This window comes from Balaenoptera physalus (assembly GCF_965194825.1).
Source record: "Balaenoptera physalus genome assembly, chromosome: 20".
NCBI lineage: Eukaryota > Metazoa > Chordata > Mammalia > Artiodactyla > Balaenopteridae > Balaenoptera > Balaenoptera physalus.
In genome coordinates, this window is record NC_138901.1 from 26,066,499 (window position 1) to 26,094,098 (window position 27,600).

Sequence of the window (27,600 nt, forward strand, 5' to 3'; positions counted from 1 at the left end):
TAATATATTGTATTTATATATACCATCTCTTCCTTATCCATTCATGTACTGATGGCTGTTTCCATATCTTAACTATTGTAAAAAAATGCTGTGCTGAATATAGAGGTACATATATCTTTTTGAATTAGTGTGTTTGTATTCTTTGGATAAATACCCAGAAGTGGAACAGCTGGATCATATATTAGTTTAATTCTTAACTTTTTGAGGAATCTCCATACTGTTTTCCATAGTGGCTGCACCAATTTACACTCCTACCAACAGTGCATGAGGGTTCCTTTTTCTCCACATCTCCTCCAGCACTTATTACTTCTTACCTTTTTGATAATAGTTATTCTAAGGGGTATGAGGTGATATCTCATTGTGGTGTTGATTTGCATTTCCCTAATAATGATGTTGAACATCTTTTCTTGTGTCCGTTGGCCATCTGTATGTCTTCTTTGGAAAAATGTCTATTCAGCTCTTCTCCTTAATATTCTTGCTGCTTGCTCCTATCTTTTCCACTCCAACACTAAGAAACTTGGCTCCCACCATTCATCATCCATTTATTGTTTGATTAGAGTATACATGTATAGCAGTATAAGAATTGATAACCCCTACACCCATTGGAAACAACATTATTGACTAAGGTCCAGTATTCACGTGCAGTTCCTTTTGCCTTTGGTCTTATAGACTACCCATTTCCAGTGTTACTTAGGTCAGTACCTTTCCCCCATTTCTTCAGTGAGTTTAATTCATATATTTGTAATCAGTTAGATTATGTTGTTACAGTCTGCATTTTTTCCTGAGATTCCCCAACCTGCTAAATGATTTTTTGAAATTTGCATGCATTAAGGCTCATTCTTTGTGTTGTAAAGTCCTATAGGTTTTGATAATTACATAAAGCCATGTGTCAACCATTATTAAAGTATCATACAGTATAGTTTCACTGCCCTAAAAGCCTCCTGTGCTTTACGTATTCATCCCTCCCTGACTCCTCTTGAACCCCTGATCTTTTTATAGTGTTGCCTTTTCCAGAATGCTATGTAGTTGGAATCATACAGTATGTAGCCTCTTCAGATTGGCTTCTTTCACATAGTGATATGCATTTAAACTTCCCCCATGTTTTTTCATGGCTTGAGAGCTCATTTCTTTTTAGCACTGAATAGTATTCCACTGTTTGTATGTAACACAATTTATTTATCCACTCACCTACTGAAGGACACTTTGGTTGCTTCCAAAATTTTAGCAAGTATAAATAAAGCTGCTATAAACATTTATGTGCAGATTTTTGTGTGGACATAAGTTTTCAACTCAATTGGGTGAATACTCAGGAGTGTGATTGCTGGATCTTATGATAAGACTATGTTTAGCTTTGGAAGAGACCAAACCATCTTCCAAAGTGGCTATACCATTTTACATTCCCATCAGCAATTAATGAGAGTTCTGGTTGCTCTACATCCTTGCCAGCCATCGGTATTGTCAATTTTTAAAAATTTATCCATTCTGATAGTTACATAGTGATATCGCATTGTTGTTTTAATTTGCAATTCCCTAATGACATATGATGCTGTGTCTTTTCATATGCTTATTTATCATCTGTGTATCTTCTTTGGTGAGAAGGTACACAGATGACAAATGCACATCTTATGTCCATTTTAAAATTGGGTTGTTTGTTTTCTTATTGTTGAGTTTTAAGAGTTCTTTGAATATTTTGGATATAAATCCTTTATTAGATATGTGTTTTGTAAAGATTTTCTACCAGTCTGTGGCTTGTCTTTTCATTCTCTTAACGCTGTCTTTTGCAGAACAGAAGTTTTCCATTTTAATGAAGCCTAAATTATTTCTTTCATTCATCATGCTTTTGGTCTTGTAACTAAAAACTCATTGCCAAACCCAAGGTCCACCTACATTTTCTCCTGTGTTATCTTCTAAGGTTTTATAGTTTTGCATTTTACATTTAGGTCTATGATCCACTTTGAGTTAATTTTTGTGAAAAGTTAGAGCTGTGCCTTTTTTTTTTTTTCATTTGTATGTTTAGTTGTCACAGCACAATTTGTTAAAAAGACTATCCTCTCTCCACTGAATTGCCTTTACATCTTTGTCAAAGATCAGTTGACTGTGTTTGTGTGAGTCTATTTCTGTCTTCTCTGTTCTGTTCCATTGATCTGTGTCTGTTCTTCCAACAATACTACTCTATCTTGATCACTGTAGCATAGTAGTAAGTCTTTAAGTTGAGTAATGTCAATCCTTCAGCGTTCCTCCTTCTTTCTCCTCCTGTCATCCTCCCTCTACTCTTCCTCCTCCTCCTCCCCCCTTCCTCTTCCTTTTCTTCTTCTTCTTCTCCTTCTCGTTCAGTATTGTGTTAAAAATATGCTGTGAGAATTTTTGAATTCCTTAAATTTTCTTCATGAATATTATTTTTAATTGGTTATATAATATTTCATTATATGATCTATGATATAACCAATAACCAGGGTTTAGTGGAAAAAATTCAGAACATTTGATATCTAATTTTTGTAAATGAAAATAAAAAGGTTTTTTTAGCACAGAATAAAAACTGAAAGAGTTAGGAGTTCCCTGGTGGTCCAGTGATTAGGACTCCATGCTTCCACTGCAGGGAGCACGGGTTCGATCCCTGGTCAGGGAATTAAGATCCCGCATGCTGCCTGGCATGGCCAAAAAACAAAAACCAAAAACCTGAAAGAGGATGGGATTGCAAATTTTGTTCCTTATATCAATTTCCTTATTTTCCGATGTTTCTACAGTGAGTAACAATGCCTTTTTTATTAGTGGGAAAGGTAAATATGTTTGTGTTTGTTTTCTAAAGTGTGAGAAATATCTTTTCTTCCTTTTCCCCTCTCAATCTGATATTGGTAATTTGGGTTTTCTCTTTTTTTCCTTTTATGAATCTTGATAAAACCTTTAGGGACTTATCAAATTTATTGGTCTTTTAAAAGAACGAACCAATGTTTTTTCAGCTCTCTATTTAATTGATTTCCATTCTTATCTTTATTATTTTCTTTTTCCTGCTTGGAGTTTAATTTGTTCTTCTTTTTCTAGTTTCTTAAGATGAAAACTTAGATCATTGATTTTAATCCTTTCTTCTTTTCTACCATAAGCATTTAAAGCTGTATATTTCCCTTAAGTGTGGATTTAACTGTGTCCTACAAATTTGGATGTGTTGTATTTTATAATCATTCAGTTTATTCAAAGAAGAGTATTTCCTCTTTGATTTATGTTACTTCGAATTGAGGCTTTTTAGATATCTCATTGTTATTGATTTCTAACTTATTTTATGGTCAGAGAACATACTCTAAGATTTTAGACTTTTGGTGTTTATAAGACTTATTTTATGGACTAGAATAAGGTATATCTTGGTGAACATTTCATATGCACTTTAAAAAAAGTGTATTCTGTAGTTGTTAGATGTAGCATTCTATGAATGTCAATTAGATCAAAGTTGTTGATAGTATTGTTCAGGTCCTCTATCTCTTTGCTGATTATTTGTCTAGTTGTTCTATTAGTTTCTGAAGCAGGGTAGTAAAATCCCCAACTATGATTGTAGATATGTCTTTTTCTTACTTTTGTTGCATTGGAATTAGCTTCAAGTATTTTGCAGCTATTTTATTATGTGCATACACTTTATAATTGTTCTATCTTCCTGATGATTTGGCCCTTTTATCATTATGAAATATCCCTCTTTATCTCTTGTAATACTCCATGTACTGAAGTCTACTTTGTCTTACATTAGTATACCCATTCCATCTTCCTTATGCTTACTCTTTGCATACTGTATAATTTCCATTCTTTTTTTTCAGCCTATCTGTGTCTTTATATTTAAAGTGTGTCTCTTAGAGATTACTTTGAACAATTATATGCCAATAAAATGGACAACCTAGAAGAAATGGACAAATTCCTAGAAATGTACAATCTCTCAAGACTGAATCAGGAAGAAATACAAAACATGAATTGAATCAGTAATTGAATCAGTATTTTAAAAACTCCCAAGAAACAAAGTTCCAGGACTAGATGGCTTTACAGGTGAATTCTGCCAAACATTTAGAGAAGGGTTAACACCTATTCTTCCCAACTATTCCAAAAAAATTGCAGAGGAAGGAATGCTTCTGAACTCATTCTGTGAAGCCAGCATCACCCTGATACCAAAACCAGACAAAGATATAACAAAAAAAGAAAATTACAGGCCAATATCACTGATGAACATAGATGCAAAAATCCTCAACAAAATATTAGCAAACCAAATCAATAATACATTAAAAGGATCATACACCATGATCAAGTGGGATTAATCCCAGGGATGCAAGGATGGTTCAATATCCACAAATCAATCAGTGTGATACACCACATTAACAAATTGAAGAATAAAAATTGTATGATCATCATATGTTGCAGAAAAAGATTTTGACAAAATTCAACATCCATTTATTATAAAAACTCTCAGTAAAATGGGTATAGAGGGAATATACCTCAGCATAATAAAGGCCATGTGTGACAAGCCTACAGCTAACATCATACGGAATGACGAAAAGCTGAAAGTATTTCTTCTAAGGTCAGGAACAAGATAAGTATGCCCTTGAGGGTATTATGCTAAGTGAAATAAGTCAGACAGAGAAAGACAAATACTGTATGATTTCACTTATATGTGGAATCTTAAAAACAAAACAAATATGAACAAATATAACTAAACAGAAACAGAGTCATAGATACAGAGAACAAACAGGTGGTAGCCAGAGGGGAGGGTAGTGGGGAGGTGGGAGGAAAGAAATAGGTGAGGGAGATTAAGAGGTACAAACTTCCAGTTACAAAATAAATGAGTCACAGGTATGAAATGTACAGTTTGGAGAATATAGCCAATAATTATGTAATATCTTTTTATGCTGACAGATAACTAGACTTATCATGGTGATCATTTTGAGATGTATAGAAATTTTGAATCATTATGTTGTGTGACAGGAACTAACATAGTGTTGTAAGTCAATTATACTTCAAAAACAAATAAACAAACTCATAGAAAAAGAGATCAGATTTGCAATTGCCAAAGGTGGAGGGTGGAGGGAGGGGAAACTGGATGAAGGCAGTCAAAAGATACAGATCTCCAGTCATAAGATAAATAAGTACTAGGGATGTAATGTACAACATGATAAATATAATTAACACTGCTGTACAGTTTATATGAAAGTTGTTAAGAGAGTAAATCCTTAGATGTCTTATCACAAGGAAAAAATTTTTTATTTCTTTAATTTTGTGTCTATATGAGATGATAGGTATTCACTAATCTTACTGTGGTAATCATTTCATGGCATATGTAAGTCAAATCATTATGCTGTACATCTTAAACTTACATAGTGCTGTATGTCAATTATATCTCAATAAAACTGGGAGGAAAAAAGTGTCTCCTGTAGACAGCATATAATTGGGTCTTGCATTTTTATTCAGTTAGAAAAATCTCTGCTTTTTAATTGAGGTGTTTAATTCATTTACATCTAATATAACTATTGTTATGGATGGATTTAGGGTCTACCATTTAACTATCTGTTTTGCAATTGTCACATTTTTTTTATTACACTTGCTTTTACAAAAATTAATCAAATGCTTTTAGTATTCCATTTTTTTTTAAATTTATTTTATTTATGGCTGTGTTGGGTCTTTGTTTCTGTGCGAGGGCTTTCTCTAGTTGTGGCAAGCGGGGGCCACTCTTCATTGCGGTGCGCGGGCCTCTCACTGTCACGGCCTCTCCTGTCGCAGAGCACAGGCTCCAGATGCGCAGGATCAGTAATTGTGGCCCACGGGCCCAGCTGCTCTGCAGCATGTGCGATCTTCCCAGACCAGGGCTCGAACCTGTGTCCCCTGCATTGACAGGCAGATTCTCAACCACTGCACCACCCGGGAAGCCAGTATTCCATTTTAATTTCTCTATTTTAAAAAATTGTTCCTCCTTATTTTGTTTGTTAGGGTTGTTCCAGTGATTACAATATGTTCCTTAACTTATCACAGGCTACTCAGAGTTAATTTTATACCACTAAAGGGGGTTCATTTACTCCTCTTCCCCCATCCTCTGTTTTATTGCTGTCACATATTTTGCATGTACATATGTTATAAACTGTGCAATGCTGTGTTATAATCTGTACTTTAGATTGCCAGTTATCTTTTGAAGAAATTAAGAGAAAGAGGAAAAAAGTGATAATATTTTATATTTACCTACATATTTAGCATTTTGGTACCCCTGTAGATCTGAATTTCCCTTTGGTGTCAGTTCCCTTCAGCTTGATGAATTTCATTTAGATTTTTTTTTTTAGAGGAGGTTTGTTAGCAAAAAGTTTTCTCAGTTTTTGTTTATCTGAAAAACGTCTTTATTTTGCCTGTACGTTTCGACAGCTATTGTCATTGGATATAGAATTCTGGGTTGACAGGTTTTTTTCCCTTTTTCTTTTCAGCACTTTAAATGTGTCATTCTAGTGTCTTCTGGCCTCCATTATTTTTGATGGAAAGTCAACTCTCATTCCTATCATTATTTTCTTATGGGTAATGGGTCATTTTCTCTAGCTTCTTTGAAATTCTTCTCTTTATCTTAGGTTTTCAGCAGTTTGACTATAATTTGCCAATATTTAGTTTTCTTTATGTTTATCCTACTTGAGGTCCACTGAGCTTCTTGAATCTGTAAATTAATATTTTTCATCAAATTTGGGAAATTTTTGACGATTATTTCTTCTGGTACATTTTCTGTCCTATTCTGGTTTTAACCTTCTTCTGAGATTCCAAGTATATGTAAGTTGTGGCATTTGGTGTTTTCCCACAGCCCACTAAGCTTTTTGCCTAAGGGTGCTCCCTAGCCACTCCACCCCACATGGGCTGGGAGTACCTTTAGATGAAAAGCTATATAAACACAAGTCTCACCCTGCAGTTCCTTTCTTTCAAGGATCAAATCCCCACCAATTTCTGCCTGCTTTTGGCTACTGTTTGGTGCCCTAAAATAGTTGCTTTTTAATTTTTTGTCTAGTGTTGATAATTCTTATCTATGGGAAAGTCATTCCAACATAAGCTATTCTACTATTACCCAGAAAGCTACCGATTTTTGAAGCATTTGTTTTCTGGCTACCCTAGTGAATTCTTCCAATTTCTAAAAGTTTTCCAACTTCATAGTTTTAAGCTTATATGTCTTTGGTTATAATATCTGCGCGTAATGACTTTTTTTTCCTTCTAAGGCTTCTTTTTGTCTACAACCTCCAGAACAATGTTATTTGACAGTGGGAGTAGCTGGAAAAACCATCTTTAATAATAATGACTTTAGTTTTTCAGCCATAAATATGATGCTAGTTTGCGACATATATATTCCTTAGGTTAAGAAGGTATTCTTTTACTTCTATTTAATATAGTTTTGTCACAAATAGATAATAAATATCATCAGAGGTGGTTTTGTCATTTGCCAAGAGGTTTGTATAGACTTCTCTTTTAACCTATTAAATAAATATATAATACATCAATAATATTGAAACATCTTTATATTCCCAGGATAAACTATATTATTCTTTTAATATACTGCTAGGTGTGATCTACTAGTATTTTATTTAGGATTTTTGTATCTATATTAACTTTATTTTTAAATTTTATTTTAAACATTTTTAAATTTTTAAGAACTTTTTATTTTATATTGGAGTATAGTTGGTTAACAATGCTGTGTTATTCCTGTCCTGCGTAGCATAGGGAGATCAGCTTGGTGCTTTGTGACCACCTAGAAGGGTGGGATAGGGAGGGTGGGAGGGAGACGCAAGAGGGAGGGGGATATGAGAATATATGTATACATAAAGCTGATTCACTTTGTTATACAGCAACAACTAACACAACATTGTACAGCAATTATACTCCAATAAAGATGTTAAAAAAAACCCAAACCCCCCCCCCCCACCCCAATGCTGTGTTAGTTTCAGGCACACAGCAAAGCGACTCAGCCATACACACACATGCATCCATTCCCCTTCAAATTCTCTTCCCATCTAGGTCATCTCATAATACCAAGCAGAGTTCCCTATGCTACACAGTAGGTCCCCCGTTGGCCATCCATTTTAAACATAGCAGTGTGTACATGCCAATCCCAAACTCCCTAACTATCCCCGCCCCCCACCCTTCCCTCTATATTAACTTTAAACTGATTCCTTTTTGTGCTCTTTTAGAACTGTGGTTATGCTAGGTTATACCAAATGATTTGAGAAGTTTCTCATAATTTGAGAATTATGCTCTGGAATAATTTATATAGAACAAGAATTATTCATTACTTAAAGGTTTGAAAAACATCTAAAAAACTATATTAATATGAACTTAAAAAAACATTTAGCAACCTTTTCTTCTTTTCCCCTGGCTATTAGCCTGTTCAGGATTCAGGTTTTCCATTTCTCAATTCAGTTTTAGAAATTTATGTTTTTCTCAGAAACTTTCACGGAGATTTTCATATTTATTTGCACGGCACTTTATTTTGTTTACGTGGCACTTTGTTTTTGAAATAATCTTTTAAAGGGATAAAAATGATGCCCACTATCATAAAATTTAAATATGTATAAAAGCACAAAAAGGAAAATTAAAATAACTTGAAATCTCACCAACTTTATCAAATATTTCATTATCTTTAAAAAATTTTTGTGTTTGTTATTGCTTCTTTATATTTTGCCTCATTTCTGTGTATTTGTGCGTTCTCTCCTTTTTCCTTGATTACATTTTCTGATGATATATCAATTTATTGGATTTCCCCCTCACTTCTGAAAAGTCCCAGCTCTTATACTTATTTAGCATTTATATATATTTTTTTCTCACTATTTTTAAGTTCGGTGGTTTTGTAACCACTAAGTTGTGCAATGGAACCCTTTTCAAAATTGAAATCTTATGTGAAATCCCAGTGTATAAATAGATAAAAGCCAAGGACTTGTGATTAAAGCAAAGGGGATGGTGAGCGGAAGGAAGGGAGTTTCCCAGAGTTTCACTCACTTGACCCCACCCCAACCCCAACTCCTTCTCTTTCTTATGAGACGCTTATGACTCCAGAGAGCACTGTTAGACAACCACTGTTCTGACTTATTAATTCTGCTTTTATCTTTATTGTTTCTTTTCTCCTGCTTTCCATAGGCTGGTTTATTGCTCTTTTCTGATTTTTTGAATTTGGTGCTTATTGTATTTCTTTTCATTCTTTTTTATTTAATATTGGAAATATTGAAGTCTATAAATCTGTCACTCTGTACAATGCTGGTCACATTTTATAATATTTTACACAGACTGTTTTCTCAGTAGGTGGTAATTATAGTTTTGTGTTTCCTTTTTGACCCACGATATATGTAGGAGTGTGTTTTCAGTGTCTAAGTGTGGAGAGATTTGTTTACTCTTTTTAATATTAAGTTCTGGTTTTATTTTTTGTGGTCATAAAATAAGATCTCTAATTTTGAGTCTTTAAGAAATTATTGGTTTTTTTGTAATCCAGTGTTTAATCAATTTTCATAAATTTGAGCATTTGAATGTGACTAGTCTGGACTGATGTGTGTTGTTAAGTATAAAATGCACACAGGGTTTTGAAGATATAATACAAAAACAGGTAAAGTAGCTCAGTAATTATTTTTGTGTTCATTACATATTGAAATCATAATATTTTTAATCTATTGAGTTAAGTAAGGTAAATATCACTAAAATTATTTTCATCTGTTTTTGGGGTGCCTTTTGAAATCAGGCTACAGGAAAATTTTAAATTACATGTGTAGTTATTTTATTCCTATTGGACATAACTGCCCTATATAATTATATATTTTTGTCCACTTGGTCTGTCAGAGACTAGTGACATTACAATTGCTTTTTCAGTAATTTCTACTTATATTTCTCACAGTTTTCACTGTATATATATATATATATATATATATATATATATATATATATATTTTTTTTTTTTTTTTTTTTTTTTTTTAAAGTGGTGGATTTCCTAGAGCCCTTGTCCTTGGAGCCTAGGAGTCTGAGGGCCCGTGGTTGGGAATTGTCAGAAAGTAGCCCTTTCTTTTTTTTTTTAAATTTTATTTATTTATTTGTTTATCTATTTTTGACTGTGTTGGGTCTTCGTTTCCGTGCTAGGGCTTTCTCTAGTTGCGGCAAGTGGGGGCCACTCTTCATCGCGGTGCGCGGACCTTTCACTTTCGCGGCCTCTCTTGTTGCGGAGCACAGGCTCCAGACGCACAGGCTCAGTAGTTGTGGCTCACGGGCCTAGTTGCTCCGCGGCATGTGGGATCTTCCCAAACCAGGGCTTGAACCCGTGTCCCCTGCATTGGCAGGCAGATTCTCAACCACTGCGCCACCAGGGAAGCCCCCACTGTATATATTTTAATACTATGCTATTTAGCACATAACAGGTAATTTCTATTGCGGATTGTACTTTATATAAAATAAAATGACTCAGTTGGCCTGTTTGAGCTCCACTTTGTTATGAATTACTGCTATTCTTGCTTTTTAAGAATATTTGTTTAGGACATTTTGCACATGTCTCTTAACTTCAGTTTCACTTTGTTTCAGGTGAATATCTTTTAAATAGTAGTTAAGTTAATTGTACCTTTTGACATAGTCTGAAATACTTTGCTTTTTTTCCACTGGTTTCTGTTAACTTTTTTATTTTTATTTTTAAATTTTTATTTATTTATTATTTATGGCTGTGTTGGGTCTTCGTTTCTGTGCGAGGGCTTTCTCCAGTTATGGCGAGTGGGGCCACTCTTCATCGCGATGCGTGGGCCTCTCACTATCGCGGCCTCCCCTGTTGTGGAGCACAAGCTCCAGACACGCAGGCTCAGTAATTGTGGCTCACAGGCCCAGTTGCTCTGCGGCATGTGGGATATTCCCAGACCAGGGCTCGAACCCGTGTCCCCTGCATTGACAGGCAGATTCTCAACCACTGCACCACCAGGGAAGCCCAACTTTTTAATTTTTTAATTGAGGTATAGTTGATTTACAATATTATATTAGTTTCAGGTGTACAACATAGTGATTCAAAATTTTTATACATTTTTCTCAATTTATACTTATTATAAAATATTGGCTGTACTCCCTGTGCAGTACAATATATCCTTATAGCTTGTTTTTAATAGGGGAGTCTAACTTTTCACAATTATTGTCATCAGTGATATATAATATTATTTCATGAGTTTTATCTTTTTTGCTACCTTTTTCTCTTTTTTCTATATTTTATTATATTGAATATTTTTAAAATCTTTTGTTCTACTTTTATTACATTAGTGTTTGAAAAATCATAGTTAAACCCATTTGCTTTAATTATCATTGTCCAGGATAGAATAGTACCCATTAGCCCTATGTAAATAAGTAATTTAGTATGTTTTTCTTCTTCTCTATTCCTTTTCTAACTGCATTCAGATGCTTATTACATTTTTTTTTACAAACGTCTTAATTAAGAATTACTTTTTAAAATAAGTTTTAAAGTATACTTAACCACAAGTATCTAGATTTAATTTATTTTGCTGTTTTGAATTTCATCACCACCTCTTTCTGTTGATCAGTGTGTCCTTGAAAAGATTTTCTTCAGGAAAGAATGTAGGTGGTAGAAATTCAGAGCCACAACTGTTTGATGTTTTGCTGGTCTCCTTCATGTTATATAACCAACATCTTGACTATGCTTAGAATTCTTGAGCACAGTATTTTTCCTTTAAAACACTGTAAAACTTTCATCTTCTAGTGCTTATTTTGTGGAGAGGCCATTTTGACTCTGTTATTTTGTAGACTACTTATTTTTTTCCATGTCAGTGCTTGAGGAATGTTTTCATTTTCCTTCAGTTTTGAAATTTCAGAAGGATATGTGTAGATGTTCTAATTTGTTCATTTATACATTCATTTATATTTTTTAACAGCTTCATTGAGATATAGTTCTTATGCCATACACCCTACCCATTTAAAGTGTACAATCCAGTGGCTTTTAGTATAGTATTCACAGAGTTGTGCAATCATCACCAAGATAAATTTTAGAACATTTTCATCATCCCCAAAGAAAACTTGAACCCACTTAGCTTTCATTCTCCAATCTGCCTCCACCTCTCCCACAGCCCTAGGCATCTGCTAATCTACTTTCTGTTTCTATAGATTTTTTGCCTATCCTGTATATTTCATGTAAATAGAATTATACAATATGTAGCCCTTGTGACTGGTTTCTTTTGTTTGGCGAAATAATGATTTCAGAGATTTATTTGTATTGTAGCATTTCATTTTTTATTGCTGAATAATATTCCATTGTATAGATATGCCACATTTTATTTACCTATTCATCAGTTGATGGACATTTGGGTTTTGTCCACATATTGGCTATTAAGAATAATGCTGCTCAGAAGACCTAAATAGACATTTCTCCAAAGAAGATATACAGATTGCCAACAAACACATGAAAGGATGCTCAACATCACTAATCATTAGAGAAATGCAAATCAAAACTACAATGAGGTATCACCTCACACCGGTCAGAATGGCCATTATCAAAAAATCTACAAACAAGAAATGCTGGAGAGGATGTGGAGAAAAGGGAACCCTCTTGCACTGTTGGTGGGAATGGAAATTGATACAGCCACTGTGGAGAACAGTATGGAGGTTCCTTAAAAAACTAAAAATAGAACTACCATATGACCCAGCAATCCCACTCCTGGGCATATACCCTGAGAAAACCATAATTCAAAAAGAGACATGTACCACAGTATTCATCGCAGTACTATTTACAATAGCCAGGACATGAAAGCAAGCTAAGTGTCCATCAACAGATGAATGGATAAAGAAGATGTGGCACATATATACAATGGAATATTACTCAGCCGTAAAAAGAAACAAAATTGAGTTATTTGTAATGAGGTGGATGGACCTAGAATCTGTCATACAGAGTGAAGTAAGTCAGAAAGAGAAAAACAAATACCGTATGCTAACACATATATATGGAATCTAAAAAAAAAAAAAAACGGTTCTGATGAACCTAGGGGCAGGACAGGAATAAAGACGTAGATGTAGAGAATGGACTTGAGGGCACGGGGAGGGGGAAGGGTAAGCTGGGACGAATTGAGAGACTGGCATGGACATATATACACTACCAAGTGTAAAATAGATAGCTAGTGAGAAGCAGCTGCATGGCACAGGGAGATCAGCTCGGTGCTTTGTGACCACCTAGAGGGGTGGGATAGGGAGGGTGCGAGGGACATGCAAGAGGGAGGGGATATGGGGATATATGTATACAAATAGCTGATTCACTTTGTTATACATCAGAAACTAACACAACATTGTAAAGCAATTATACTCCAATAAAGATGTTTAAAAAAATAATGCTGCTATGAACGTTTGTGTACAAGTTTTTGTTTGAACACCTGTTTTCATTTCTCTTGGGTAATATCTAGTAGTGGAATTGCTGGGTCATATGGTAACTCTCTGTTCAGCCTTTTGAGGAACTGCCAGACATTTACAAAATGGCGGCACCATTTTATATTCCCACTGGCAATGTATGAGGGTCCTAATTTCTCTCCATCTTCGACAGCACTTGTTATTGTCCGTCTTCTTAACTGTAGCATCCTAGTGGTTGTAAAGTGGTACCTCATTGTGGTTCATTTTCCTGGTATCAACTGATGTTGAGCATCTTTTCATTTGTTTATTGGTCATTTGTATATCTTCCTTGGATAAATGTCTATTTAGATCCTCTGCTTGTTTTTTTTTTCTTTTTTTTTTAACATCTTTATTGAAGTATAATTGCTTTACAATGGTGTGTTAGTTTCTGCTTTATAACAAAGTGTATCAGTTATACATATACATATGTTCCCATATCTCTTCCCTCTTGCATCTCCCTCCCTCCCACCCTCCTTATCCCACCCCTCTAGGTGGTCAGAAAGCACCGAGCTGATCTCCCTGTGCTATGCGGCTGCTTCCCACTAGCTATCTATTTTACATTTGGTAGTGTATATATGTCCATGACACTCTCTCACCCTGTCGCATCTCACCCCTCCCCCTCCCCATATCCTCAAGTCCATTCTCTAGTAGGTCTGTGTCTTTATTCCCGTCTTGCCACTAGGTTCTTCATGACCTTTTTTTTTTTTTCCTTAGATTCCATATATATGTGCTAGCATACTGTATTTGTTTTTCTCTTTCTGACTTACTTCACTCTGTATGACAGACTCTAACTCCATCCACCTCATTACAAATACCTCCATTTCATTTCTTTTTATGGCTGAGTAATATTCCATTGTATATATGTGCCACATCTTCTTTATCCATTCATCCGATGATGGACACTTAGGTTGCTTCCATGTCCTGGCTATTGTAAATAGAGCTGCAATGAACATTTTGGTACATGACTCTTTTTGAATTATGGTTTTCTCAGGGTATATGCCCAGTAGTGGGATTGCTGGGTCGTATGGTAGTTCTATTTTTAGTTTTTTAAGGAACCTCCATACTGTTCTCCATAGTGGCTGTATCAATTTCCATTCCCACCAACAGTGCAAGAGTGTTCCCTTTTCTCCACACCCTCTCCAGCATTTATTGTTTCTAGATTTTTTGATGATGGCCATTCTGACCAGTGTGAGATGATACCTCATTGTAGTTTTGATTTGCATTTCTCCAATGATTAATGATGTTGAGCATTCTTTCATGTGTCTGTTGGACATCTGTATATCTTCTTTGGAGAAATGTCTGTTTAGGTCTTCTACCCATTTTTGGATTGGGTTGTTTGTTTTTTTGTTATTGAGCTGCATGAGCTGCTTGTAAATCTTGGAGATTAATCCTTTGTCAGTTGCTTCATTTGCATATATTTTCTCCCATTCTGAGGGTTGTCATTTGGTCTTGTTTATGGTTTCCTTTGCTGTGCAAAAGCTTTTAAGTTTCATTAGGTCCCATTTGTTTATTTGTGTTTTTATTTCCATTTCTCTAGGAGCTGGGTCAAAAAGGATCTTGCTGTGATTTATGTCATAGAGTGTTCTGCCTATGTTTTCCTCTAAGAGTTTGATAGTGTCTGGCCTTACACTTAGGTCTTTAATCCATTTTGAGTTTATTTTTGTGTATGGTGTCAGGGAGTGTTCTAATTTCATACTTTTACATGTACCTGTCCAATTTTCCCAGCACCACTTACTGAAGAGGCTGTCTTTTCTCCACTGTATATGCTTGCCTCCTTTATCAAAGATAAGGTGACCATATGTGCGTGGGTTTATCTCTGGGCTTTCTATCCTGTTCCATTGATCTATATTTCTGTTTTTGTGCCAGTACCAAACTGTCTTGATTATTGCAGCTTTGTAATATAGTCTGAAGTCAGGGAGCCTGATTCCTCCAGCTCCATTTTTCTTTCTCAAGATTGCTTTGGCTATTCGGGGTCTTCTGTGTCTCCATACAAATTGTGAAATTTTTTGTTCTAGTTCTGTGAAAAATGCCAGTGGAAGTTTGATAGGGATTGCATTGAATCTGTAGATTGCTTTGGGTAGTAGAGTCATTTTCACAATGTTGATTCTTCCAATCCAAGAGCATGGTATATCTCTCCATCTATTTGTATCATCTTTAATTTCTTTCATCAGTGTCCTATAATTTTCTGCATACAGGTCTTTTGTCTCCTTAGGTAGGTTTATTCCTAGATATTTTATTCTTTTTGTTGCAATGGTAAACGGGAGTGTTTTCTTAATTTCACTTTCAGATTTTTCATCATTAGTATATAGGAATGCAAGAGATTTCTGTGCATTAATTTTGTGTCCTGCTACTTTACCAAATTCATTGATTAGCTCTAGTAGTTTTCTGGTGGCAGTTTTAGGATTCTCTATGTATAGTATCATGTCATCTGCAAACAGTGACAGCTTTACTTCTTCTTTTCCGATTTGGATTCCTTTTATTTCTTTTTCTTCTCTGATTGCTGTGGCTAACACTTCCAAAACTATGTTGAATAACAGTGGTGAGAGTGGGCAACCTTGTCTTGTTCTTGATCTTAGTGGAAATGGTTTCAGTTTTTCACCATTGAGGACAATGTTGGCTGTGGGTTTGTCATATATGGCCTTTATTATGTTGAGGAAAGTTCCCTCTATGCCTACTTTCTGGAGGGCTTTTATCATAAATGGGTGTTGAATTTTGTCGAAAGCTTTCTCTGCATCTATTGAGATGATCATATGGTTTTTCTCCTTCAATTTGTTAATATGATGTATCACGTTGATTGATTTGTGTATATTGAAGAATCCTTGCATTCCTGGAATAAACCCCACTTGATCATGGTGTATAATCCTTTTAATGTGCTGTTGGATTCTGTTTGCTAGTATTTTGTTGAGGATTTTTGCATCTATGTTCATCAGTGATATTGGCCTGTAGTTTTCTTTCTTTGTGACATCTTTGTCTGGTTTTGGTATCAGGGTGATGGTGGCCTCGTAGAATGAGCTGGGGAGTGTTCCTCCCTCTGCAATATTGTGGAAGAGTTTGAGAAGGATAGGTGTTAGCTCTTCTCTAAATGTTTGATAGAATTCTCCTGTGAAGCCATCTGGTCCTGGGCTTTTGTTTGCTGGAAGATTTTTAATCACAGTTTCAATTTCAGTGCTTGTGATTGGTCTGTTCATATTTTCTATTTCATCCTGGTTCAGTCTCGGTATGTTGTGCATTTCTAAGAATCTGTCCATTTCTTCCAGGTTGTCCATTTTATTGGCATAGAGTTGCTTGTAGTAATCTCTCATGATCGTTTGTATTTCTGCAGTGTCAGTGGTTACTTCTCCTTTTTCATTTCTAATTCTATTGATTTGAGTCTTCTCCCTTTTTCTCTTGATGAGTCTGGCTAAAGGTTTATCAATTTGGTTTATCTTCTCGAACAACCAGCTTTTAGTTTCATTGATTTTTGCTATTGTTTCCTTCATTTCTTTTTCATTTATTTCTGATCTGATCTTTATGATTTCTTTCCTTCTGCTAGCTTTGGGGTTTTTTTGCTCTTCTTTCTCTAATTGCTTTAGGTGCAAGGTTAGGTTGTTTATTCGAGATGTTTCCTGTTTCTTGATGTAGGCTTGTATTGCTATAAACTTCCCTCTTAGCACTGCTTTTGCTGCATCCCATAGGTTTTGGGTCATTGTGTCTCCATTGTCATTTGTTTCTAGGTATTTTTTGATTTCCCCTTTGATTTCTTCAGTGATCACTTCGTTATTAAATAGTGTATTGTGTAGCCTCCATGTGTTTGTATTTTTTACAGATCTTTTCCTGTAATTGATATCTAGTCTCATAGCGTTGTGGTCAGAAAAGATACTTGATACGATTTCAATTTTCTTAAATTTACCGAGGCTTGATTTGTGACCCAAGATATGATCTATCCTGGAAAATGTTCCATGAGCACTTGAGAAAAATGTGTATTCTGTTGTTTTTGGGTGGAATGTCCTATAAATATCAATTAAGTCCATCTTGTTTAATGTATCATTTAAAGCTTGTGTTTCCTTATTTATTTTCATTTTGGATGATCTGTCCATTGGTGAAAGTGGGGTGTTAAAGTCCCCTACTATGACTGTGTTACTGTCGATTTCCCCTTTTATGGCTGTTAGTATTTGCCTTATGTATTGAGGTGCTCCTATGTTGGGTGCATAAATATTTACAATTGTTATACCTTCCTCTTGGATCGATCCCTTGATCATTATATAGTGTCCTTCTTTGTCTCTTGTAATAGTCTTTATTTTAAAGTCTATTTTGTCTGATATGAGAATTGCTACTCCAGCTTTCTTTTGATTTCCATTTGCATGGAATATCTTTTTCCATCCCCTCACTTTCAGTCTGTATGTGTCTCTAGGTCTGAAGTGGGTCTCTTGTAGACAGCATATATATGGGTCTTGTTTTTGTATCCGTTCAGCCAGTCTGTGTCTTTTGGTGGGAGCATTTAATCCATTTACATTTAAGGTAATTATCGATATGTATGTTCCTATTCCCATTTTCTTAATTGTTTTGGGTTTGTTATTGTAGGTGTTTTCCTTCTCTTGTGTTTCTTGCCTAGAGAAGTTCCTTTAGCATTTGTTGTAAAGCTGGTTTGGTGGTGCTGAAGTCTCTCAGCTTTTGCTTGTCTGTAAAGGTTTTAATTTCTCCATCAAATCTCAATGAGATCCTTGCTGGGTAGAGTAACCTTGGTTGTAGGTTTTTCTCCTTCATGACTTTAAGTATATCCTGCCACTCCCTTCTGGCTTGCAGAGTTTCTGCTGAAAGATCAGCTGTTAACCTTATGGGGATTCCCTTGTGTGTTATTTGTTGTTTTTCCCTTGCTGCTTTTAATATGTTTTCTTTATATTTAATTTTTGATAGTTTGATTAATATGTGTCTTGGTGTGTTTCTCCTTGGATTTATCCTGTATGGGACTCTCTGTGCTTCCAGGACTTGATTAACTATTTCCTTTCCCATATTAGGGAAGTTTTCAACTATAATCTCTTCAAATATTTTCTCAGTCCCTTTCTTTTTCTCTTCTTCTTCTGGGACCCCTATAATTCGAATGTTGGCGCGTTTAATGTTGTCCCAGAGGTCTCTGAGACTGTCCTCAGTTCTTTTCATTCTTTTTTTTTTATTCTGCTCTGCAGTAGTTATTTCCACTATTTTATCTTCCAGGTCACTTATCCGTTCTTCTGCCTCAGTTATTCTGCTATTGATCCCGTCTAGAGTATTTTTAATTTCATTTATTGTGTTTTTCATCGTTGCTTGGTTCCTCTTTAGTTCTTCTACATCCTTGTTAAATGTTTCTTGCATTTTGTCTATTCTATTTCCAAGATTTTGGATCATCTTTACTATCATTATTCTGAATTCTTTTTCAGATAGACTGCCTATTTCCTCTTCATTTGTTAGGTCTGGTGTGTTTTGACCCTGCTCCTTCACCTGCTGTGTGTTTTTTTGTCTTCTCATTTTGCTTATCTTACTGTGTTTGGGGTCTCCTTTTCACAGGCTGCAGGTTCGTATTTCCGGTTGTTTTTGGTATCTGTCCGCAGTGGCTAAGGTTGGTTCAGTGGGTTGTGTAGGCTTCCTGGTGGAGGGGACTAGTGCCTGTGTTCTGGTGGATGAGGTTGGATCTTGTCTTTCTGGTGGGCATGTCCACGTCTGGTGGTGTGTTTTGGGGTTTCTGTGGCCTTATTATGATTTTAGGCAGCCTCTCTGCTAACGGATGGGGCTGTGTTCCTGTCTTGCTAGTTGTTTGGCATAGGGTGTCCAGCACTGTAGGTTGCTGGTCGTTGAGTGAAGCTGGGTCTTGATGTTGAGATGGAGATCTCTGAGAGATTTTTGCCATTTGGTATTATGTGGAGCTGGGAGGTCTCTTGTGGACCAGTGTCCTGAAGTTGGCTCTCCCACCTCAGAGGCACAGCCCTGATGCCTGGCTGGAGCACCAAGAGCCTTTCATCCACACGGCTCAGAATAAAAGGGAGAAAAAAATAGAAAGAAAGAAAGAAAGAGGGTAAAATAAAATAAAATAAAGCTATTATAATAAAAAATAAGAAAAAAAGTATTAAGAATAAATGTATTCAGAAAAAAATTTTTTTTTAATTTTTAAAAATAGATTTATTAATTTTTTATAAGAAAAAATTAAGAAAAAAGTTTATTACGAAAAAAAATTTTTTTAATTTTTTAAAATAAAAAATATGAAAAAACTTATTAAAAATTTTTTTTAATTTCTAAAAAATAGAAAATAAGGAAAAAATTATTAAGAAAACATTTATTAGGAAAAAAAATTTTTTAAGTAAAAACAAAAAACAGACGGACCTAACCCTAGGACTAATGGTGAAAGCAAAGCTATACAGACAAAATCTCACCCAGAAGCATACACATATACACTCACAAAAAAAGGAAAAGGGGAAAAATTAATATATCCTGCTCCCAAAGTCCACCTCTTGAATTTGGGATGATTCATTGTCTATTCAGGTATTCAACAGATGCAGGCACATCAAGTTGTTTGTGGAGCTTTAATCAGCTGCTTCTGAGGCTGCTGGGAGAGATTTCCCTTTCTCTTCTTTGTTCGTACAGCTCCCGGGGTTCAGCTTTGGATTTGGACCTGCCTCTGCGTGTAGGTCGCCTGAGGGTGTCTGTTCCCCGCCCCGACAGAACGGGGTTAAAGGAGCAGCTGCTTCGGGGGCTCTGGCTCACTCAGGCCGGGGGGAGGGAGGGGCACAGATGCGGGACAAGCCTGCGGTGGCAGAGGCCGGCGTGACGTCGCAGCAGCCTGAGACACGCTGTGCGTTCTCCCAGGAAAGTTGTCCCTGGATCACGGGACCCTGGCAGTGGCTAGCTGCACCAGCCCCCGGGAGGGGCGGTGTGGAGAGTGACCTGTGCTCGCACACAGGCTTCTTGGTGGTGGCAGCAGCAGCCTTAGCATCTCCTGCCCATCTCTGGGGTCCGCGCTGATAACCGCGGCTCAAGCCCGCCTCTGGGGTCCGCACTGATAGCCGCGGCTCGTGCCCGTCTCTGGAGTTCGTTTAGGTGGCGCTCTGAATCCCCTCTCCTTGCGTGCCGCGAAACAAAGAGGCAAGAAAAAGTCTCTCACCTCTACGGCAGCTGCAGAGTTTTTCTCGGGCTCCCTCCTGGCTAGCTGTGGTGCGCTAACCCCTTTAGGCTCTGTTCACGCCGCCAGCCCCAGTCCTCTCCCTGCGATCCGACTGAAGCCCGAGCCTCAGCTCCCAGCCCCCGCCCGCCCCGGCGGGTGAGCAGACAAGCCTTTTGGGCTGGTGAGTGCTGCTCGGCGCCGAGCCTCTGTGCGGGAATTTCTCCGTTTTTCCCTCTGCGCCCCTGTTGCTGTGGGATCCGCGCTGATAGCCGCGGCTCGCGCCTACCTCTGGGGTCCGCGCTGATAGCCACGGCTCGCGCCCGTCTCTGGAGTTCGTTTAGGCGGCGCTCTGAATCCCCTCTCCTTGCGAGCCACGAAACAAAGGCAAGAAAAAGTCTCTTGCCTCTTCGGCAGCTGCAGACTTTTTCCCGGACTCCCTCCCAGCTAGCACCGAAGCCTGAGCCTCAGCTCCCAACCCCCGCCCGCCCCGGCAGCTGAGCAGACAAGCCTCTCGGGCTGGTGAGTGCTACTCAACACCGATCCTCCGTGCGGGAATCTCTCCGCTTTGCCCTCCACACCCCTGTGGCTGCGCTCTCCTCCGTGGCTCCGAAGCTTCCCCCCTCTGCCACCCGCAGTCTCTGCCCACAAAGGGGCTTCCTAGTGTGTGGAAACCTTTCCTCCTTCACAGCTCCCTCCCACTGGTGCAGGTCCCGTCCCTATTCTTTTCTCTCTGTTATTTCTTTTTTCTTTTGCCCTACCCAAGTACGTGGGGATTTTCTTGCCTTTTGGGAGGTCTGACGTCTTCTGCCAGCGTTCAGTGGGTGTTCTGTAGGAGCAGTTCCACGTGTAGATGTATTTCTACTGTATCTGTGGGAAGGAAGGTGATCTCCGTGTCTTACTCTTCCGCCATCTTGCCCCCCCCCCCGCTTGTTTTAAGATTGGGTTATTTGTCTTTTTATTATTGAGTTGTAAGAGCTTTTTATATTTCTGCATATGTCTCCTATTTGCAAAATTTTTCTCACTTTCTTGATAGCACCCTTTGAACCACAATATTTTTTCATTTTTTTAAAAGTTTTTATTGAATTTGTTACAATATTGCTTCTGTTTTATGTTTTGGTGTTTTGGCTGAGAGGCATATGGGATTTTAGCGCCCCAAACAGGGATCGAATCCACACCACCTGCATTGGAAGGTGAAGTCTTAACCACAGGACCACCAGAGAAATCCCCAATAGTTTTTCATTTTTGATGTCCAATTTTTTCTTTTGTTGCTTGTTCTTTTGGCATCATATCTAAGAAACTATTATCTAATCCAAGATCACAAGGATTTATGCCTATTTTCTTCTAATAGTTTTAGCTTTTACTTTTTATTAACTCAAAATGTGATCCATTTTGAGTTAATTTTTGTATATTGTGTGAGGTACGTGTCCCACTTCATTTTTTTGCATGTGGATATTCAGTTGTTCCAGCACCATTTGTTGAAATACTATTATTTTCCATTGAATCGTCTTTGCATCCTTATCAAAAATTTATTGACTATAAATATGAGGGTTTACTTCTAAATTCCCAATTCTTTTCCTTTGACCTGTGTGTCTGTTTTTATGCCAGTATTGTATTGTCTTGATTACTGTTGCTTTGTAGTAAGTTTTGATATCAGAAAATGTGAATCCTCCAAATTTGTTCTTCTTTTTCAAAATTGTTTTGGATATTCTGGGTCTCTTGGATTTCCAAATGAATCATAGGATTAGCTTGTCAATTTCTGCAAAAAAGCCAGCTGAGATTTTTATAGAGATTGCATTGAATCTTTAGATTAATATGGAAATATTCCCATATTAATAGCAGTAAGTCTCATATATGAACATGAGATTCTTCCCATTTATTAACGCCTTTAATTTCTTTCAATAATATTTTGTAGTTTTCAGAGTTTAAGTTTTATACTTCTCTTGCTAAATTTATTCCTAAGTATTTAATTCTGTTTTATGTTATCCTAAGTGGAAGTTTCCTAATTTAATTTTCATTTTTTCATTGCTACTATATAGAAATACAACTGATTTTTAAAAATATTTATTTATTTATTTATTGGCTGCACTGGGTCTTCATTGCAGCACCCGGGCTTCTCTATTTGTGGCGTGCGGTCTCCAGAGTGCGCAGGCTCTCTAGGTGTGGCTTGCAGGCTTAGTTGCCCTGCGGCATGTGGGATCTTAGTTCCCCAACCAGGGATCGAACCCGCGTCCCCTGCATTGGAAAGTGGGTTCTTAACCACTGGACCACCAGGGAAGTCCCATTACAACTGATTTTTGTGTATTAATCTTGTATCCTGCAAACTTAGTGAACTCATTTATTAGACCTAATAGTTTTTCAATGGATTCTGTAGGGTTTTCTATATACAGGATTATGTCATCTGCAAGTAGAGATAGTTTTACCTCTTCCTTTCTAGTCTAGACTCTTTTAATTTCATTTCTTGCATAATTGCCCTGGCTAGCACCAGTACAATGTTAAGTATAAGTGGTGAGAGGAGACAGCTTGTCTTGCTGCTGATCTCAGAAGCAGGGAGGAAGCATTCAGTCTTTCACTTGTTGACCTAAAACAATCAAACAACCAGTTATTTTACCAGCAAAATGGGTTTATTTGGGAACAACGAAGACTTGCAATTCAGGACATGCAATCTATGGTGATCCACAGGCAAATCCAGAGAACAAAAGAGAGGAACTTTCTTTTATAGAGGAGAAGAAGGAGTTGGGAGGGGCTATTATAAACCAAGAGTCCATTGGAGAAAACTGGGAGTCCAAAGTGTAATGGCTTTTCATTGGCTGAGTTGTGTAACAGTCTCTCATTGGCTGGGCTCTTGCAGGGCAAGGAGAAATTTTTCCTTCCTCCTTCTGGGTAGTAAAGTATCAACATTCTTCCTGTTGGAGATACAAAGGTACATCTCTTCCTATTGGGTCTGCAATTGACATCTATGGGTAGGGCGTGAGCGCTCCCTCTTCTGGTATCCTGACTTACTTAAAATGAGGGTTCTATTTATTAATTTTCACACACCATTGTGATGTTAGTGGGTTTTTTGTAGATGGTCTTTATGAGGCTGAGGAAATTTCCTTCTATTCCTAGTTTGTTGAGTGTTTTTTTATCATGAAGCGCTGTTGAATTTTGTCAAATGCTTTTTCTGCATCTATTGAGATGATCACATGGTCTTTGTCCTTTATCCTATTAATATGGTATATTACATTAATTGATAGCATTTATTTTTTACCTTTTAATTAAACTTCTCATTTTTTCATTCTTTAGCCTTTAGAGGAACTTGGAGGAACCTATTAAATGACATATGCAATAGATGTGATGCAGGTCTTGGAAGTTGATGGTGGTCCTCAGTGAAATTTTTATTTCCAGAACTTCATCAAAAGTACATCTTATACCCCATCAGAAGTTCTGGTAATGGCTATCTAGGATTTTTTTGTTTGGTGTTGTTGAGCGGTGTGAATGTAAAACAAAATTTTAAGTATGCTTATGTAACCCAACTGTATAAATTCATAACATTATCTTGATAGTATATATACTACAGTTTCATTTTTTGGAAGTGGAAAATTTTAACCATGTTATTTATATGCTTTTTAGGCATTATAATTCTTTTATGCATAATAAAGTGTATAGCTAGCATTTCTGGCAATTATAATCATTATCAGTGTATTTTGTCTTTGAAAATTTGTAAATGCCCCCCCCAATTTCTTTCAAAATAACATCATTTGTTCCATATTATATATTTCTATCATGTATAGAAATAATATATAATTATGCTCACATAATTGCAGTTTCCTTCTCTTGGACACATTTTTTCTTTTCCATGTGGGTTCCTTCAATTGGTTGCATTGTCATTTTCATTAATGATGCATCTGCTAATTAATTTTTCTTCTTTGAATGCCTGCCCTTTTTGTTCTTGATTTTGCAGTTCAGCTCTATTTTAAATTTCAGTTCTATTTACTGGTATTTCTCTCTAGCTTCTATTGGCTTGTGACCTTCTATGACTTATTTGTAATGTTTACATGTTTATGAAACTGACAGTCCATCCTCTGCCATCGGTGATAATTAATATTTAAATGTTTCTGTAAGATGGTTTAGAAAATAATTTCTTATGGTTAATATATGCATTAGCTTTCTAAATTCATAGCAAGGTCTTGGATTATCAGAAAATGTCATTTACAGGCATATATAAAGTTTTGTTTATTTTTTATTCTGGTGAAATATATGTAGCATAAAATTTACCATTTTAACCACTATTAAGTGTACAGTTCTGTGGCATTAATTACATTCACCTCGTTCTGCAACTGTAAATTTTTTAAAGAGAAAATAATACCCATTTCTTAGTCCTTCAGATTTTCCTCCTTCTCCCTTAGTACTTTTTCTTTTCCATTGATCAACTTTCCTTTTCTTTTAGATACTGAGGAGTTCCTGGGAGAAGTTTTGCAGAATGAGAACCTCAGTGCTGGTGCAAGGGACAACAGAGACCATATTCTACGGGGCTTGCAGCAAATCAAAGCTAGGTTTGTATAAACCGGTTCCATTATTCTTCTTCATAAGCCTTAAAACAATTTATAATCAGTAAAATCTACTTTAATTGTATATAAATTAGCAAAGTAAGACACACCTATTATAGTTCTTTATACTTGGTAGAGGCTTAATAAATGTGTACTGAATTGCATTGGAGGTAGGCAGGCATATTTAGGGTAGTTTAACCAAAATGGAAATATTTTGCTAATTATGTATGTTAAAAAAACTATTCTGCTTTCAGCTTTGGATTGTTATGTTAGTCTTTATTGAACACTTTTGCAAAATGTGTGAAAAGCTAAATATTTATGCTTGTCCAAATTACTGAAAGGAAAGATGTTAAGCAGTATGAGATAATTTTCATTAGGATTTTTGGTCTTGATTTTATACCCACATCTCCTTTCCTAATAGAAAACTTAAACTGGACTTACCCAGTTGATTCTCTGAGCATAGTAGAATGTCTTAGTCTCAGACTGATTGGAATATCATGCTCATTAAGTTTTTTTTTTTTTTAATTAAAAGCCCTGACCTAATTTGTACCTTTTAGAATGTGAGCACCTGACAGATGCATACACTTGCTTGATGGTGGAAGAAATAAAAATTTTCCTTTACAATATATTTCCCGACCACCTCTTGCTTGAAATGTGGTAACTGAACGAGAGTTGGGGATAAGAGAGTGTTACTTTACGTCTTTTCCAACTTGGAGGCAATGTGATTCAGAATGTTTGAACTGAGTACTCTTAGTAAAGGGAGAGCAACTGCAGGGATATGCCTGGGATTTGTGTTTTTTTTGTTTTATTGGCTGCACCGTTTGGGATTTTAGTTCCCTGCGTTGGGAGCACGGAGTTTGTTTTTGTTGTTGTTGTTGTTGTTTTGGGTTTTTTTTTTGACTGGGTTGGGTCTTCATTGCCGCACGCGAGCTTTCTCTAGCTGCAGCGAGCAGTGGCTACTCTTCATTGCGGTGCGCGGGCTTCCCATTGAGGTGGCCTCTCCTGTTGCGGAGCACGGGCTCCAGACACATGGGCTTCAGTAGTTGTGGCTCCCGGGCTCTAGAGTGCAGGCTCAGTAGTTGTGGCGCACAGGCTTAGTTGCTCCCCGGCATGTGGGATCTTCCCGGATCAGGGATCGAACCTGCGTGCCCTGCATGGGCAGGCAGATTCTTATCCCCTGCGCCACCAGGGAAGCCCGGGAGCACGGAGTCTTAACCACTGGAAAACCAGGAAAGTCCTTATACCTGGAATTTAATTTGTGTGGCTGACCAATCTTAGCATCTACTTTAAAAGCCTCATTGAAACTCCTTAGAAGCAAGCAAGGAGTTTTATCCTTTCAAAGGGCACAGCCAGAATATATTCCTTCCAGGAATGTGAGAGAACCTCACAAGATGCCCTGCTGGATCTTAATTGATCATTCCTGCTGGCTAATTAAACATCACTTTTACTCAGCAACTGGGGACTGTGTGATTATCAGCCTGGGTTGCCCTGAATAATTGAAACAAACAGAATGCAAAAGATGGGAGCTTTTTGCAAAATGAGAATATCTGTAATTTATGGTAGGCTGGAAGAGTGTTTAAAACAAACTTCCCCATGATGTTACTTTATTAGTAGATAAGTTTAGGCTTAGTTGTGTACCTGAAGGCTCCGTTAGTAACTTACAGATTTTTTATTTTTTTAATACAAAGTTGACCTTTGTATTTTAGGATTATTATAAGGATGACACGAAGAACAAAGGTAGAATTATTTTAAACTGTATTATAGGGAGAGGGTTGCCCATAATATAATTGTGTATGTTGTATTAATGGTATAAATGGTGATACCATTTAATGGTGTTAATGGTATAAATCTGTGATAAGGAATGTAAAAACAATTTTACTGCATCTGTAGAGACAAATATACAATGAGTAGGAATTCTCCTTTCCCGTATTTGTACCACAGAACTTGGAAAGGACTAAATTTCAATCTGAAATTGATAATAAAAGGTGATTTTGTGGTGACTCACTGTTATCACTTACATATTACTTCTTAGTCTTCTTTTTAAGTGCATACACACACTCATACACACATACCCATGCTCGCACACATAGAAGCTGTATTTGTTATGAGGTAGAGAGGGTTCCTTGTTCTCAAAGGACTTGCTGTGTGGTTTGTGGGATAGACATTCAGGAAATAATCAGCAGGAGTTTTAGGAAACATCTGCATTGTTGATGGGAGCTTTCTGTTCATTGATTTGTTGCAAGGAAGATGACACTTTATTTAGAATTTCATAATTATCAGATCAGGAGGAAATGAGGAGCCAGAAATTAGATACTGTACAAGAAAATGGAAAAATGAGGCTTTCCTTTGGCAAGCTGTTTGAAATTGTCTTACATTTGCCCATTCAATCATCATCCCGTTAATGTAACCCTTGTCTTACTGAATCCTCTTTTTCAGCCACGTTGCATCTATAGCCTCATGTATGGCTGGTTGATGTTATGCCTGTATTGATACCAGCTGGTTTGAAAGCACTGAAAGCTGGTACAATGCCAGCCACATTTACTTTTTTGTGTGGAAGTTGTATCTCTCCCAGAGGCTGGGTGTGAAAAGAAATTTGGAAGT

The 27,600-nt window shown here is 36.8% G+C and overlaps 1 protein-coding gene across 2 annotated transcripts in view; it reads left to right on the top strand.

The window, feature by feature from the left end:
* SKAP1 (src kinase associated phosphoprotein 1) overlaps positions 1 to 27,600 on the top strand; it is a 282,843-nt gene that overhangs the window by 19,280 nt on the left and 235,963 nt on the right. For both annotated transcript variants that reach the window (XM_082441766.1, XM_082441767.1), the window contains exon 2: positions 24,900 to 25,005. In XM_082441766.1, the coding sequence (XP_082297892.1) occupies positions 24,900 to 25,005 (106 nt within the window). The remainder of the gene's footprint in view (positions 1 to 24,899; positions 25,006 to 27,600) is intronic.